At 48.0% G+C, this 13967-nt stretch overlaps 1 protein-coding gene across 1 annotated transcript in view; it reads right to left on the bottom strand.

The window, feature by feature from the left end:
* Positions 1-5890: 5890 nt before the first annotated feature.
* The window catches only part of BSN (bassoon presynaptic cytomatrix protein), a 223985-nt gene continuing 215908 nt past the window's right edge, over positions 5891-13967 (bottom strand). Inside the window, 9 exon segments of the mRNA XM_074283273.1 lie at positions 5891-6372; positions 9431-9527; positions 10248-10302; positions 11026-11166; positions 11785-11812; positions 11814-11852; positions 11854-11901; positions 13063-13253; positions 13256-13900. Coding sequence (XP_074139374.1) covers positions 10262-10302; positions 11026-11166; positions 11785-11812; positions 11814-11852; positions 11854-11901; positions 13063-13253; positions 13256-13900 — 1133 coding nt within the window. The 3' untranslated portion in view covers positions 5891-6372; positions 9431-9527; positions 10248-10261.

Below are 13967 nucleotides of genomic sequence, written 5' to 3'. Positions count from 1 at the left end.
GAGGCTGTGTCAGCGAGAGGTATTGTTACAAATGGGATATTTGTGAGCACGCACATAGTCGGCGCTTAGTGAATGCTTGTTTCATTCCATCCCATTCCATAGTTCAATGAGGAGAATCAAGTAAAAGGCGGTTGCCATTACAAATAGCAGTCTCCAACAGCAGTGTAGGCCATCTAATAAGAAAGCTAGCTGGTCAATATACAGATGAGGTGCTTGCCACATGAGTCACCTTCGCGCTAAGGCCATCGAGGAACTTCTTGTCTATCTCACATATGGTGAAAGCAGGGCCCTTTGCCCACTGCCTTCCCTCACTTCACAATGTTTCATTCATTCCCATTAAGAAGTAGCCTTTTCTCAGGCTTTTGTCCCTGATGATTTGGGGGCTAAGAAGGTCCCTTCCACTCAAATGGTAGCTAAGAAGCCCAGCCCTGTGAGATGAGTTAAACTCTGGAAGTTTTTGGGATAGCCTACAAAGCTCTTCTGGACACAGATGGACCTCTTCTTGGAGAAAATTAGAACAAAATGAGGCTCCAGGCAAGGAGGCTGGAGTCTCTGACAGAAAAGAGACATAGAGAGAGCTCTCCTCCTGACTCCTAGAGCTGCCGAGAAAAAATGTAAGAAATGGTAACTCTTAAGAAATACATGGTACCCAAACCCAAATAGCTCTGGAAAGAGGCTAAGCTATGGGCTCAATGCTTTTGATGTGCCCAGGCCCACTGGGAACTTCCCAAAGCATGGTGGAAGTCAGGGATACCTTAGATATGGTAGTGTAGGGAAAGGAAAAAGTTCGGCACCTCACCAGTCCAGACACTCTCACGAGTCCCAGACAGGCAGTTTGGCTGTCCCTTGCCAATCGGTCTTTGTTTCATTCCCAAAGGTCAGCAACTCCTATACTGGTCTTCATAAATGTCAAGGATTATTCATCCCTGTCCCCCATTCTGGACCCTTTCTTTCTACAGTCTTTTGAAAGTTTTTTTTTTTTTTTTTTAATCTTTAAGGTTCCTAGAAAATCTCTCTTTGATCAAAGCTAAGAAAGGAAGCCTCCAATTTTTTTTTCCCCTGAGGCAACTGGGGTTAGGTGACTTGCCCAGGGTCACACAGCTCAGATGTGTTAAGTGTCTGAAGCAAAATTTGAACTCGGGTCCTCCTGACTTCAGGGCTGCTCTATCCACTCTGATTCTTGAATCCTGGCCCTTCCTTCAGGTAAAAGACAGCAATCTTTGATTCTGTACTCACTTGAGCTTCTTAGCTGCTCTGTCCCCTTTCAGTAATGGTCCGCTTTAGTCAGAACTGAGCAGCACAGGCAAAACCAAAGTATAACAAACAACCAATAAAACAACCTTTAACTTCTAACCCGAGCCTATGAGTATCCAATCCATCTTTTGAAAAACAGGTTTCCAGGCCTCCCTAAAACCCTGGGCCAACATGGCTTTTTTGGGCTTTGTTTCACAGAGGCTGAAGGCTCCAGTTTACCCTGAACTGAATAGTTTTCTAAGCCCTAGACACAGTCTGTCAGGCCAAGAGAGGTAAGGTAATCTAATTTAAAGAGAGAAATTCTACAGTAGACATCTGGCACTGCTCAAACTCACTTCTGAATTTTTAAAAAAGTCTCCTCTATTTCAAGGCTCTGCTACAGACACTGGGGTGTATGGTCTGTGTGTGGAGGGGTGATAGCAGTGGTCTTTGGGAAGACTGGTAAAGTGAGAAGGGTAGTGACTATGGAATCCGAGGACTCATAGAACACAGTTACTATTTACTTTCTGGGTGACTTTGGTCTTTCTCTCTGGCCCTCAACCAACACATCTTACTGTAAAAGGTGAAGGGAAGGGTCAGGTTAGATTTTTCTCAAAGGCCTTTTCCCATTCTAACGTCTCTGATCTGGAAGGAAGATTGGGGGGGCCCTTCTCTCTCTCTCTCTCTCTCTCTCTCTCTCTCTCCGGACTAGAGGCACCTCTCCCATTAGCACGGACAGTCCTTCCGGAACAAGTGCATATGTCGACAAGAAGCATCTGAGTATAGGCAAGGGACTGAGGCAAAAAGAACCCCGAGCAAAGTACGGCAAGCATTTAAAGTAGATGAATTCGTGCAAAGAGGTAGCAAGCCATGCTCTACTCTAGGACAGGAGACAGTAACAGCAGCATGGTCACCCTTTGGCAACGACGCGTCCTTCGTGTGGGTCGAACATGCCACAAATTGAAAACTTCACACACACAGGTGTTAGCTAGAAACATATCCATCCAGTTTCTCCATAGCACATTTGCAATTAAATTCTTATACATAACATTTAGTTTGTTAAATATTAACAGGTGTAATGTGTTCTGTTTTTTTAATTTTTTTTTGTTTTTTTTTTGTTTTTTGTATTTCATTGCATAGAACGTTAGAAATGAGACTTGTTGCTGTTGCTCAGGTTGAAGGGAAGCTCCAATGTATGGGACCATCAGGTAGGTTGTCTGGAACACTGTTGAGGCGAAAGCAGCTGGTGACAACCAGGACACCCCCACCCTGGGCTCACCAGTTGCTGACCGCGGCTCCTTCTCACTTCCCATGTCAGAGGTTCTAGGAACTTCACAATGGCAACTCAAACCACATGGGCTTCCTTTTTTTGTTTTGTTTTGTTTTTAAATTTCTGAGCACGCCCACCGGTAATGGCTTAAGAAGGACTTGAATTGCACAGTAAGAGGAAGGAGAATGGCAGAGGCGACCTCTCCTGATGTCATCCCACCTCCTCGTGGGGCTCTTGTAGCCTACTGCACTCTATTGCTTCTACAGAGGACACCCCGTGATTACCAGGTACAGAGAAAAGGAGGAAGGAGTTAAAAAAAGAAAAGTGTGTTGGGAGATAGGGAAGGAGGAGGAAAGAAAAATGAAAGAAAAATGCTTATGAGGTATACAAGTAAATAAAATTGGAATGGTTAAGGCTGTTTTTGAAATAAAAAGAAATCTTCAGGCATAGGCAAAATAAGGAGATGGTTGTTGTGAAAGCTTTGCCACTTGGATGTCTCACAATGGCTTGGTGATGGCTTCAAGGTGGCTGGCAGACACGCTTGGGCTGCCACCATCTGTCTGGGGAAAAGTCAGCCAGTGCACATGCTGCCTTGCAGAGTCCTATGGCCTCGTATTTCAATAATGAAACAGTGTTAGGTCCTAGTGTTTTTTTTTGTTTTTGTTTTTGTTTTTTAAGTTCTCTATATCCCACAGGTTCCTCGCTGCACACGTTCCATCACCAAGGACAGGGTGCCCGCAGAGGGAGCTGTGGGGCCAACTGGAATGTGAAGGAAATGGAGCACTTGGCTCCCAGCCCTCAACTCAAAGCCCATCTCCAAGGCTGTGGAAAAACCTTTGAAGGCCCCGGAGTGAAGAAGTCCCAGTCGGCATGAGCTGGAACTCTGTGTATAACCCTGAAGGAAAGGCCCCTGGGCCCTGCTCAAGGCTCCACTTGGCAAGGAGGAGCGCTGGGCAGGGGCACTGCCTTTGGAGGTTCAAGAGTCTTCTCCAAGGGCAAAGTGGCAACCCCAAGCTTCTGGACAGTCCCAACCAGGACCTTTGGCAAGTTTTCCTCAAGAAAAGTCTCCCCGAGAATGACTGCGGCTTGTTGTAGCCACTGCTCACCAGAGGGGACGAGGACTCACTATAGACATTGTCTTTGGAGAGCAGTTCTGAGGGAGACACTGCTTCGGGGGGCTTCCGGGCAGATGCCTCACTCTGGTGGCTCCAGCTGGAAAAGTATCCACTGTGTCCTGTTTGTGTCACTGAGCCTAGGGTTTGCCATGAATTCAGATGCTTGGAAGAGAAAAAGGAAAAGGGTGAAGGGAAGGAGGGAAGGAAAGAAGGAAGGAAGGAAGGAAGGAAGGAAGGAAGGAAGGAAGGAAGGAAGGAAGGAAGGAAGGAAGGAAGGAAGGAAGGAAGGAAGGAAGGAAGGAAGGAAGAAGAGTTGGTTATTTTGGCAAGAACAGTGGATGGCTATTTTTCATTCATGCCCAATCTTTTTGCTCCCTTATACACCAGTTCCCATCATGCACTGCTCTGATGTCTCCAAGAATGGCATTAAGATTCCCAAATTTATAACAGAAATGAAAAGAAAAAGAGAAGAATTAGTCCCTTCTGGAAAGACCAGAAATTGCAGAGGAACCAGATAGTTAGTGCTAGCCCTTGTAGGTGAGCACCTTCTATGAAACTACATCCCTACAAACCCTTGCTGGTAATGAGCATCACTTTGTACAGTATCCGAGAAGGATGGGACCCCGAGGGGTCACTCCTTTGGCCTAGCACTAATTAGGTTCCCATCTACTGCTCACAGATATGAGATTGATTTTCTGGTTCGGAAAAGATAGTACTTGGGGTTGACAGGATTTGCTGCTAGAGGCCCCAAATTGCTCTTGGGTCCTGGTATTCCACAGGTAAATAGTAGGTTATTTCTAAGAGGCTGAGTGTGCTCATCTGGGGTCTACTGCTCTAGGTCCTACTGAAAGCCTGTAAGGACAGAAAGGCAGTGTTTCCCATTTTATCCAGCCGGATGTCCAAAGACAGCTTCCTTACCATCAAACACATTAAGTGGAGGTGTGTGTATCACACATCCATCATCACTGCCCCCTGATTCACCTATCCCTTACCCCCTCTCTAGCACTGATACCACTTCCGTCTTCTGCATCACAAACTGGCAATCCACAAAGGGCAGAGAAGAAAGGAAGGAGATAAAGAGACAATGAGAACCTCTTTACGCCTTGGATGTGTCGAAATATCCCTGATTCCAAGAGGAGCCAGGAACCCCAAAGTATGATCATGTTGGGACCCTTTTTAGGGAACTGGAGCAGAGGCTGACTCTGTGCTGGGCAAACTGCCCTCTGAAAAATACCCAGTGCTTTCAGAGTGGGGAAGCAGTGGCAAATACTCGGGAGAATGCTGGAGGGAAATGGTTAAATTTTTAGTGTGAGCATGTACACCTTAGAAATTGGTAAATGCTACAAATCAGTATTCAATTTATTGTTGTGTGGATTGTCTAGATGAGAAAGTGATGGGCAAAATCTAAAAGAAACTTAAAAATACGATGGGTACTTAAAAAATTCAGGGAACCTGTTATTAAATATTTTACTAGCATACCTCTTCATAGAGTCCTATGGTTGGCTAGTGTTGCATGTCAGATGGCCCATAGATACAGTCCTGAGCCCGACTCAGGGGAGTCTAAGAATTCTGGCAGGTGGAAAGGCCAGGGAGGCAGAGCCCGTCTCAGGCCAGGCTGTCCCCTTCTCATACTCTTCCACTGTGGCAAGAACTTTCTAGCTAAATCTCAGAGGAAACTGCTTCCTGGGTGCCTGCTGGTTTCTTCTGTCATTCCATATCCAGTGGAAGTCAGGTCTCTCCAGATTTCAGAGGCCCTCCAGCTGTTCTCTTCAGCTGCCCTCCCTGTCAGAAACCTTCCAGAATGCTTAGACTCCACTGAGACATGAACTCAAGCTTCTTTGGGGACTGGCTTGGTGCAAAAATGCCTTTGGTATGGCTGCCTGATCTGTATCATAAAATATAGAACATATGTTAGGCTGCCTGATCTATATCATAAAATATAGAACATATGTTATACATAAATGTGATATATGTATATGCATATGTATGCAGGAATATGTGGTAAAATATTTAACAAGCAGTTCTTGGGATAGGGGATGGGGAAAGGACCTTTTGCTTTCTATGCTAGGGAGGCTTTACTTGGTGAATTGTGGCTTTTTGGGAGACTGTCCATGTCCCATGCAACCCGGGACTGCGATTTGCCTGTGTGCTCTGGTCTGTTGCTGGTCTTTTACTAGTCTGTGCTTCTTCTGTTACTCTCTTTCTCCATCACATTTCCCTTGAGGTGCTCAGCCTGAAAATGTTACTAAAATAACATACAACAACAAATTCATCATGTGAAACACGACTGCTCTTTTATTTTACACTCAGCTAATTCTGCGGCTCATCAGACATTTCCAGCGTGCCAGTAGGACCTGCCAATTGTGGGTGCCAGACATTCCTGTGGTGGGGTGGAGGAAGCACTGGATTGGGAGTGAGGGTAAGGGGCTCAAATCCCAGCTCTGACTGCCTGGGGCCGTGGGCATGCCCTTCACCTGTGCCTGAATTTCCTCGACTGTAAAATGCCGGACAAGATGACCGCTAAGATTCCTTCCAGTTCTAACTCCTATGAGCTCCATCGTGAGAACTTCCCCAAGGCCTTTCTTTCCTTTGGGCCTCCTCCCAGACTCAGGGCTGCATAGGGCTCTCTAGCCAGAGATGCCTCTTTATCAAGTTTAAGGTGAGGATCGTGTGGAAACAGACACCTTTCTTCCAGGACCATTCTCAGGAGAACCCCCTTCCTGCTCCAGTGTCTGCTGACATTCGTCCTGTGGGCTGAATCATCCCAGAGACAGATTGGAAAGGTATCTCCCACCAGCTGAGTAATGAAGGCCTTTGGGTACCACTACCCCTTGACCCCGAGGAAATAGGGTGCCCATGTCCCAATAAGGCCCCCTCTGAGGACAGAGACGCCCTAGTAGATGGGGTTGGGCAAAGGGGTAGAAGCCAGAGGGCAGGGCCCCAGGTTGCAGAGGCAGCCTTGGGGGATGCTACCCTTCCTGCTGGGCTGTGCCAAGGCTGCCCTGTGTTTCAAAGGTGAGTAGTCCGTGCCCACTGCCAGATGTCAGGCTCCAAGGGCTACTCTCTTCCCTGTGGACTCAGGTGTACACCCCCATGGACTCTGTACCAGAGAAACTCCCAGAGCTGATCACGTTGGGGAGGGAATGGGAGGCCCTGCCACAAATGCTGGGGATCCCCCCCTCCCAGGGTCCTACAAATCCTCAATGCAAGAGAAAGGTAATGCAGGCAAGTTCAGCTAAGCACAAAAGAACTGATAATGAAGGAAGGAAGAGAAAAGAGGAAGACAGGAAAAGAGAGGGAGCAGAGAGAAGGGGAGGAGAAAGAGGGAACAGAAAAGACATTAATTAAGGAAGCTTTAATTTTTAAGTTGGAGAAAGGTCATGCTGCCCAGGCAAGGTGCTGGTGTCTAGCATCAAGAACAAAAGGATATTGGTTTCAGTTTTCCCAACTGTCAAATGAAGAGTCTGGGCTAGATGACTCTCCAAGAATCCATCCAGCCTGCTGACTCTTGACTTGCATTGTCTACTCCAGGGACCGTTGGTCATTCGTGGGTCAGGCACCATGGGTAGGTAAAGTGAGGAATGATGCACTCCTGCTCACTGGCCAAGGAGGGCTCAGAACTGGGTACTTGGCAGAGGCCCCTCCTGGGTGGTAGGGAGCTGGCTTCTGGGCATGCAAAATAGAGAGGCTGGCCCTGAAGAAGCATCACCAGGTATTCAAACTCTCCTAGGAGGGGGCCTTCATTGGCAGTCCCCCATTACATTAGAATATGTCAGGTTGGACACGTCCTGCCTGACAAACCTAGAACACACATACAACAGGCAGATGACCCAGCTGCAAAGGCAAAGACTGGCAGAAAGGGATCATTCCTCATCAAACCCCTCACAGCCACTATGTTCCTTCTGCTCCAGGTGTCAGGGACTAACCAGCCAGGTAGGACAAATAAACCACATTCAATGGCGTGATAAGTGACTCAGAGCAGGGGGGAAGTCAGGTTCAGCTCCTCACTCTAAGGAACTATCAGAAAGTGATGGCCTTGGGTCAGAAGCCTAGGATCTTGGCTCTGATCAGTCTAGTATCAAGAGAAAAACATTTGGGTATGAGACATAACCATTCTATGCCTAGTTTCCTTCTCTTATTAAACAAGGGGGTGGGCAAGATAACTCCTGAGATCCCTTCTAGTTTTGCCATTCTATGAATCTAAAAAATGGGATGTGTGAGGAAACAAATCAATTACTAGCACAGTTAGCTCCCATCCCCTCCCTTAACCCTACAGACTGGGTAGAATAAGGAATACTCTAGTTTCCACTGCACCACCTTATCTCATCTATAGATTCAGGGTAATTGACTTTTATATTTTCCTTCAGTTTCTTTTTCTTCTCTAACTGCTAACGTTTACATTTCTAGTACAATAGTGAATAATAGTGGTGACAATGGACATTCTTGTTTCACACCTGATCTTATAGCTTCTCCCCATTGCATATAATGCTTGCTGATGATTTTAGGGGATGCTTATTATTTTAAGGAAAACTCCATAAACTCCATTTATTCCCAGTGCTCTCTAGTGTTTTTAATAGGAATGGATACTGCATTTTGTCAAAAAGATTTTTCTGCATCTATTGAAATGATCATATGACTTCTGTTAGGTCTTTTATTGATATAGTCAATTATGCTGATACCACTTATATAATTTTCATCTCAACATCTGCCTTTTTATGATCCAAGGTCTCACGGCTCAGGATTATTATAATTCCCTAAATATACTGCTTCAGCGTAGGGCTGGGAAAAGGATGAGATGAAGAGAAAGAGATGTAAGAAGGAGCATAAGATCCTTCATCCAAAATAGAAGGGCCAGCAGATCGGGAACATCCTTCTTAGTCTTAGAGGGAAATGATACTATTTAGACCTGAGACATGGGGGCTTTAGCTTCAAGAGCTGTTTACCCATACATCACTGCTTCTATCACAATCCTGCCAGCTTAATATGTTATGGTTGGTAAGAAATTCTCCAGGGAGAGCCATTTTTCCCTTGAGCTCTGGGTATGTGTTATCCAGCCCTTTACGACAGATCAAACATCAAGCCTGAGCAGTGAGCTTCCAGAAAAAAAACTGACATTTGAAGGCTTCTCTACACTATATGACAACTCATTCCCCAAATCTCAATCATTTCTTCAGTTATTATTTATTCTATTGAATTCAAAGCACTTTTATTAAGCACCTACTCTGTGCAAGACACTGTTTGCTCATGAAAGCCCATTTTACCCATCCCAGTTGGGCAGTGCCAGCTTGGTGGCTCCACCTCAAATCTCTTTTGTCCTTGTCAGGTCACACTGGACCAAGATGGATGGCTTTCTGTGCTCTGTGTTTCTCTGGTGTTCTTGGGGTAGGATCTATGCCATTGTCTGTCTATCTTTATATCTCAAGTGCTGAACTCAGGGTCTTGTTCCCAGAAGGTGCTTAATATATATTTATTGATGAAGCAATTCTGTGACTGCAGAGACTAGTGGGAATGAGAACATTCTCAGGGAGAAAAAAACAGCTCCAGATTAAAAACAAAACAAAACAAAAAAAACCCTAAAACTCAGCTTCAATCCATGGATCTTATTCAATGGAAAAATGGAAAAGACTTGAATGTGACTCAGATGCTAAGTACATGTGACTTCAGGCAAGTCATTGAGTCTCTCCAAGCCTCAGGTTACTCATTTATAAAAGGAAAGTGTTGGATTAGATAATATCTAAGATCCCTTCCTACTCGAAATAAATCTAGGCCACTGTGATTCCCTGTACCCAGAGACCTCAGGCAGTATACTTACTGTTATACGCAGAGTCCTAGGCTGTGGTGAAATCCATTAGTTTCTTCATAGGTTTTTCCACAGGAATGACTTTATCTCCATTCATCTTCCAAAATATCTTTGGGAGAATTAAAGAGTAGGGGATCAGGAAGAACCCAGAATCAGAGGAGGAAGCAGGTCAGAAATAACCCAATGGGAAGGAAAAGAGCATAAACCAGGCCAAGGAGAGATAAAAGAAGAGAGACAGGGATGTCAGAGACAAATAAAGGGAAGAGGAAAGGCAATTAGAATCATTGTAGCTTCTAGATGCCATGTTGACTATAGACCTTGAGGAAAGGGGATGGATGACTGCCTTTTCAACAGCCTAGCGCTTTCACAATGGAGACCTCTCTTTTTTGGTTGGATCCTTTTTTCTTGGGCTCAGGGCTCGGGGCTTGGAAAATCTGGGTTATTGGGGATGGCTGTGAGCCTAATCAGATGTTGAACAGTGACTACATTTTTTGAATACAGACATTAGCCTCTTCCATAGAAGCTTCTGATAGTCCGATGTGTAAGAGGTGTCTGTGTGGGTCAGTGCAGGGACCTGGAAGGCTTCTCCTCTGGGCAGGAGAGTGGAGTCCATTTTCTACTGTTCAGACAGGTGTGTCCTACCAGACACAAGAGGGATGAGACCCAGAGCAGAAAAGGGCTGTGTTGAACTAGGAACTCAAGTCTCCCCAGATTATTGAGGCCTAACTTGGGCCAAAACCTAGCGGGGAGAGGAGGGTAGGAGATCCTCAAATCAGGCTCTTTCTCTTTAGGGGACAATTCCAGTGACCCTCCAGTGGTATCTACTCACCTCACAGTACAGGATCACCAGAATGAAGAAAATTTCTTTCCAAAAGCAGACACAGCTGTGAAATACAAAGAAAAGAGGAGCTTTGGGAGGTGAATCTGACTCCCTGGGGAGGCTCTAGGGGCACCAAACAGTCATGGAAAGCTGCTTCTCTCAGAAGGGACAGGGCTTCTTGGCTTTCCCAAATGTGTAACTCAACCATCCCTACACAACAGCCTGATTCCTCTTCCAGGCTCTCTCCCAGGCTCTCTCCCCACTCCCTCTTTCTCAGCTTGGGTTCACATAATTCACCCATCATTTGCCCAATATGCTTTCTCAGCCTGACTGTTCCTACAGGTTCTCCCTTTTACCCCTGGAGCATGCACATGCACACACATACACACATTCTGTCCAAGGTAGGGGCTGCAGCTGGAAGGGGAGTATGTTCCACTTTCTTAGCTAGTGGGCCCTCATCTCCTTCTGTTTTTACTGTTGGGGCTAGAGCCAGACCATCTAAATGTGGGATAGTGAGGGTGGGAGGCAGAGAGGAGAGGTAGATTTGAGCTAGCCTTTTGGGGCCCTGACATTCTGAATCTGGTGGGCCATGGTTCAGTTGGAGAATCCCAGACCCACTGCCAGAGACCCAGTAGATTTTGGTGATGACAGAAAAAGCATCCCTAAGTCTCAGGACCAACTAGGAAAACTGCAATAAAATGAAGGATGAGGCTTGGGTCTTCTATCTTTAAGTCCTGGAAGTTGGAGTTAGACTATTAGATAATGTCTTTGAGAGTCCAGGCTATACCTTCCGTCAATTTGCCTGCTTGTTCTGCTGCCCCTCCAGGGAGGATTTTGGAGAACACACTTTCTCCATCAGCCCCAGGCTGGCCCGTGGGAGCTCCTGATGCTGGTGGGACTCCTCCAGGCTTTGCTCCCATTTTTGCACCTAGGGAGGAAATCCAAAACCTCGGTTGATGATAAACCATCTACTGACCTTCATTGGAGGGACACAACATCAGTAGCACACCTGGATACCCTGCACAGGTCATGCGGTCTTAGCTTTCCCTTTTCCCTCCTTGAGATGGGAGAGGCTCCCAGATATTAGGGACAACCTTTATGAAGGGTTCTGTGTTTCCAAATCTGACCAGATGGGGAGGTGAGGATATGGAATATGATGACAGGAGAAGAGGAGGCAAACACGAGGGGAAAAAGAAAAGGATGGAGGAAGAAGGGGGGGAAGAAGATAAGGAAGAGAACAATGGTAAAAAAAAAAATACGCCAAAATGTGAGGAGAAAATGGGGAGGTGAAGAGAGAAGGAAAGAGGATCAGGGAGGAGCACACTCCTGAATCCCACTGGGGTAAAGCTTCCAGGCAGTACTTCTCTTTAAGATTCCTGCCCTGTGCTAATTTCTGTAGTGGCAGCCTGCTCTGCTTGTGATTCCCTTCAACCTTGGGCTCAAGACGGATGGCTGAGGACAGGAGGGTTTGTGCTCTGGCCACACAGAGATAAGTGGGTCAGGTTGTGGTCAGAGACAGCGTAGCCTTCTGCTGCCCAAGTCTCACCTGCAGCGGTAGCCCCTTGTGGCTGGGCCCCTCCCAGGCTGCTGCTGCTGCTGCTGTTGCTGCCTGCTGCTGCACTTTGGCTGGGGTTTTGGAGCTGTCCAGCTGCTCGGCTTTCAGCTGCAAGATCAAATGGGGTCCCCTTGCTTAGGACACATTCTTTTCCTCCCTTTCCTCCCAAATCCCTGATCATTTAGGCCTGGACTCCGCCCAGAGCTCAGAACCAGGGCCTAGTACCCTAGGAGTGTGTCAGTGAAGAGAAAAGGGCAAAGTTGGACCCCACCCTCTGAATTCTAGTCCAGTGGTTTTCTCAGGGAAAGATGGAGGCTGAGAGGTAACTACACAAGCATTAGCACGACAAGGTGGGACAATTAATTCTTAAGGTAGAGGGTAGGAAAGCCTATGGAGAGCAGGGCCCAGGATGGCTGAGATTGGCCTGGACTCCTGGAAAAGCCCAAGAAGTAGCTTGGATTACGTCTATTCCCCCCCAGGCCAGAGAAGTTAAAGAAGCCCTGGGTCTCTCTTTATAGTAGATTCTGCTGAGGAAACCTGTCAGAACCACCCAGGCTGGATCATAAGCCCAATGGGGCTTCAGCTTTCAACAAGGAGGTTCAAATGGAGCCTGTTTAAAAATGTGGGGTTCTCTCTGGGGCCTCACTTTCCCCATTTGTGGGGGTAGGACTACATAGCTTTTAGGGGCTCTCCACCTCTAAATCTTATGAACAGATGTGATTTGAAGATGATGTAATAATGTCTCTGGGCTTGTTTCTTGAACTGTGAAAGGCTAGAACAAAACTGTGATCTCTTAAATCTCTTCCAGCTGTAATCTATGGGAATATGCTTGGGGCTATGAAGTTCCCTTCCTCTTAGGAGAGAGCTTAAGCCAGGATCAGACCCGGCCCAATGACCCAGAAGGTAGTTGAATCTGGTTCACTCATTCTGCCCTTGCCTACCAGCAAGTCAGCATCTCTTGGCCAGAGGGTTTGACTTTGGAGCCCTGTGTTAAGAAGCAGGCTTCCTCAAGCCTTCTGAAGTTGCCGCCCCCCTCCCCTCTCCCCCCCAAGGGGCTTTCCCAGGCGCTATTAGGCTAATTACCTAGGATGCTGAACTGTATCTTCCATCCAAGTTCCCTAGACCCTGAGGACACCTACCATCGGCCTCAACTTCCCGGGACTCCAGTGGCTGCACTAGACCCTCCCCCGCTGCCAATTGGCTGCGCCTGGCAGCCAGCTTGGAGGGAGGGCGGAAATGGAGGACCCACCAACCCCGAGTCATACTCACTGGGCCCGAAGGCTGGGCACCCGACGGGGGATGGCCCGGCACTGACTTGCCAGCCTGCTGACCGGCCTGGGGCTGGCCCCGGGAGGAAGGCTGTCCTGGGATCCCCTGCTGCTGCTGCTGCTGCTGCTGATGCCGGGCTTGGGACGGCGTCTGCTGCATCTGAGACGGAGCCGGTTGCGGCCCGTGGCCGCCTGCTGCTGTTGTGGCGGGGCTTGGCGGGACTGCTGCTGCCGGGAGGACTGTGGGGGCAGCTGCTGCTGGGAAGGCCCTGCCTGAGGCTGCCTGGCCTGCTGCGGCTGCGTGTGGGCCAGAGGCTCGGCCTTGGACTGCTGAGCAGAGGGGCTGGACTGCATCTGCCGCTGAGCTTTTTTGGGCTCCGAGGGATGGTGGTAGGCCGCTGACTGGCGGGATGGCTGTGAGTATTCCGACTGAGAGCTGGGGTAGGACGGCTGCCCCCTGGGGTCGGCCTGCTGAGCCTTCTTCTGGGAAGAAGGCTGGGAGTGAGGTCTGCCCTCGTGGCGGCCCGAGTCTCGGGGGTGTGGTTTCGAGCCCCTCCGAGGAGGCTCCTCGCCCTGGTGGCGCGAAGAGGAAGGCCCCGAGGAGTGCCGCCCATAGTCCCCGTGGTGCCGATGCTCTTTGGAAGAATGGCGGCCCTGCGGCCCTTCGTCGTGTGGCCACAGGTCCTCTTCGGGGGGCTCGTCATAGTCGTGGTAAGTGTGTTTGGCCGGGGGCCTTTTCTGGGAAGAGGAGGAGTGGCCCCCGTGATGTCTGAGCCTCTCTGAACGGGATTCTCGGGGCTTATCAAACCAGTCTGTCTCCTCCTGACCCAAGTGATAAGCTTCAGAAACCAAAAACAGATCACAGTCAATCTCTCGCTCGGGCACCGGGAACGGAGGCCAGGCTGA

This window comes from Sminthopsis crassicaudata, chromosome 1 (genome assembly GCF_048593235.1).
Source record: "Sminthopsis crassicaudata isolate SCR6 chromosome 1, ASM4859323v1, whole genome shotgun sequence".
NCBI classification, from domain to species: domain Eukaryota; kingdom Metazoa; phylum Chordata; class Mammalia; order Dasyuromorphia; family Dasyuridae; genus Sminthopsis; species Sminthopsis crassicaudata.
The sequence above is the reverse complement of the archived record's forward strand: the minus strand, read 5'-3'. Positions and strand labels throughout refer to the sequence as shown.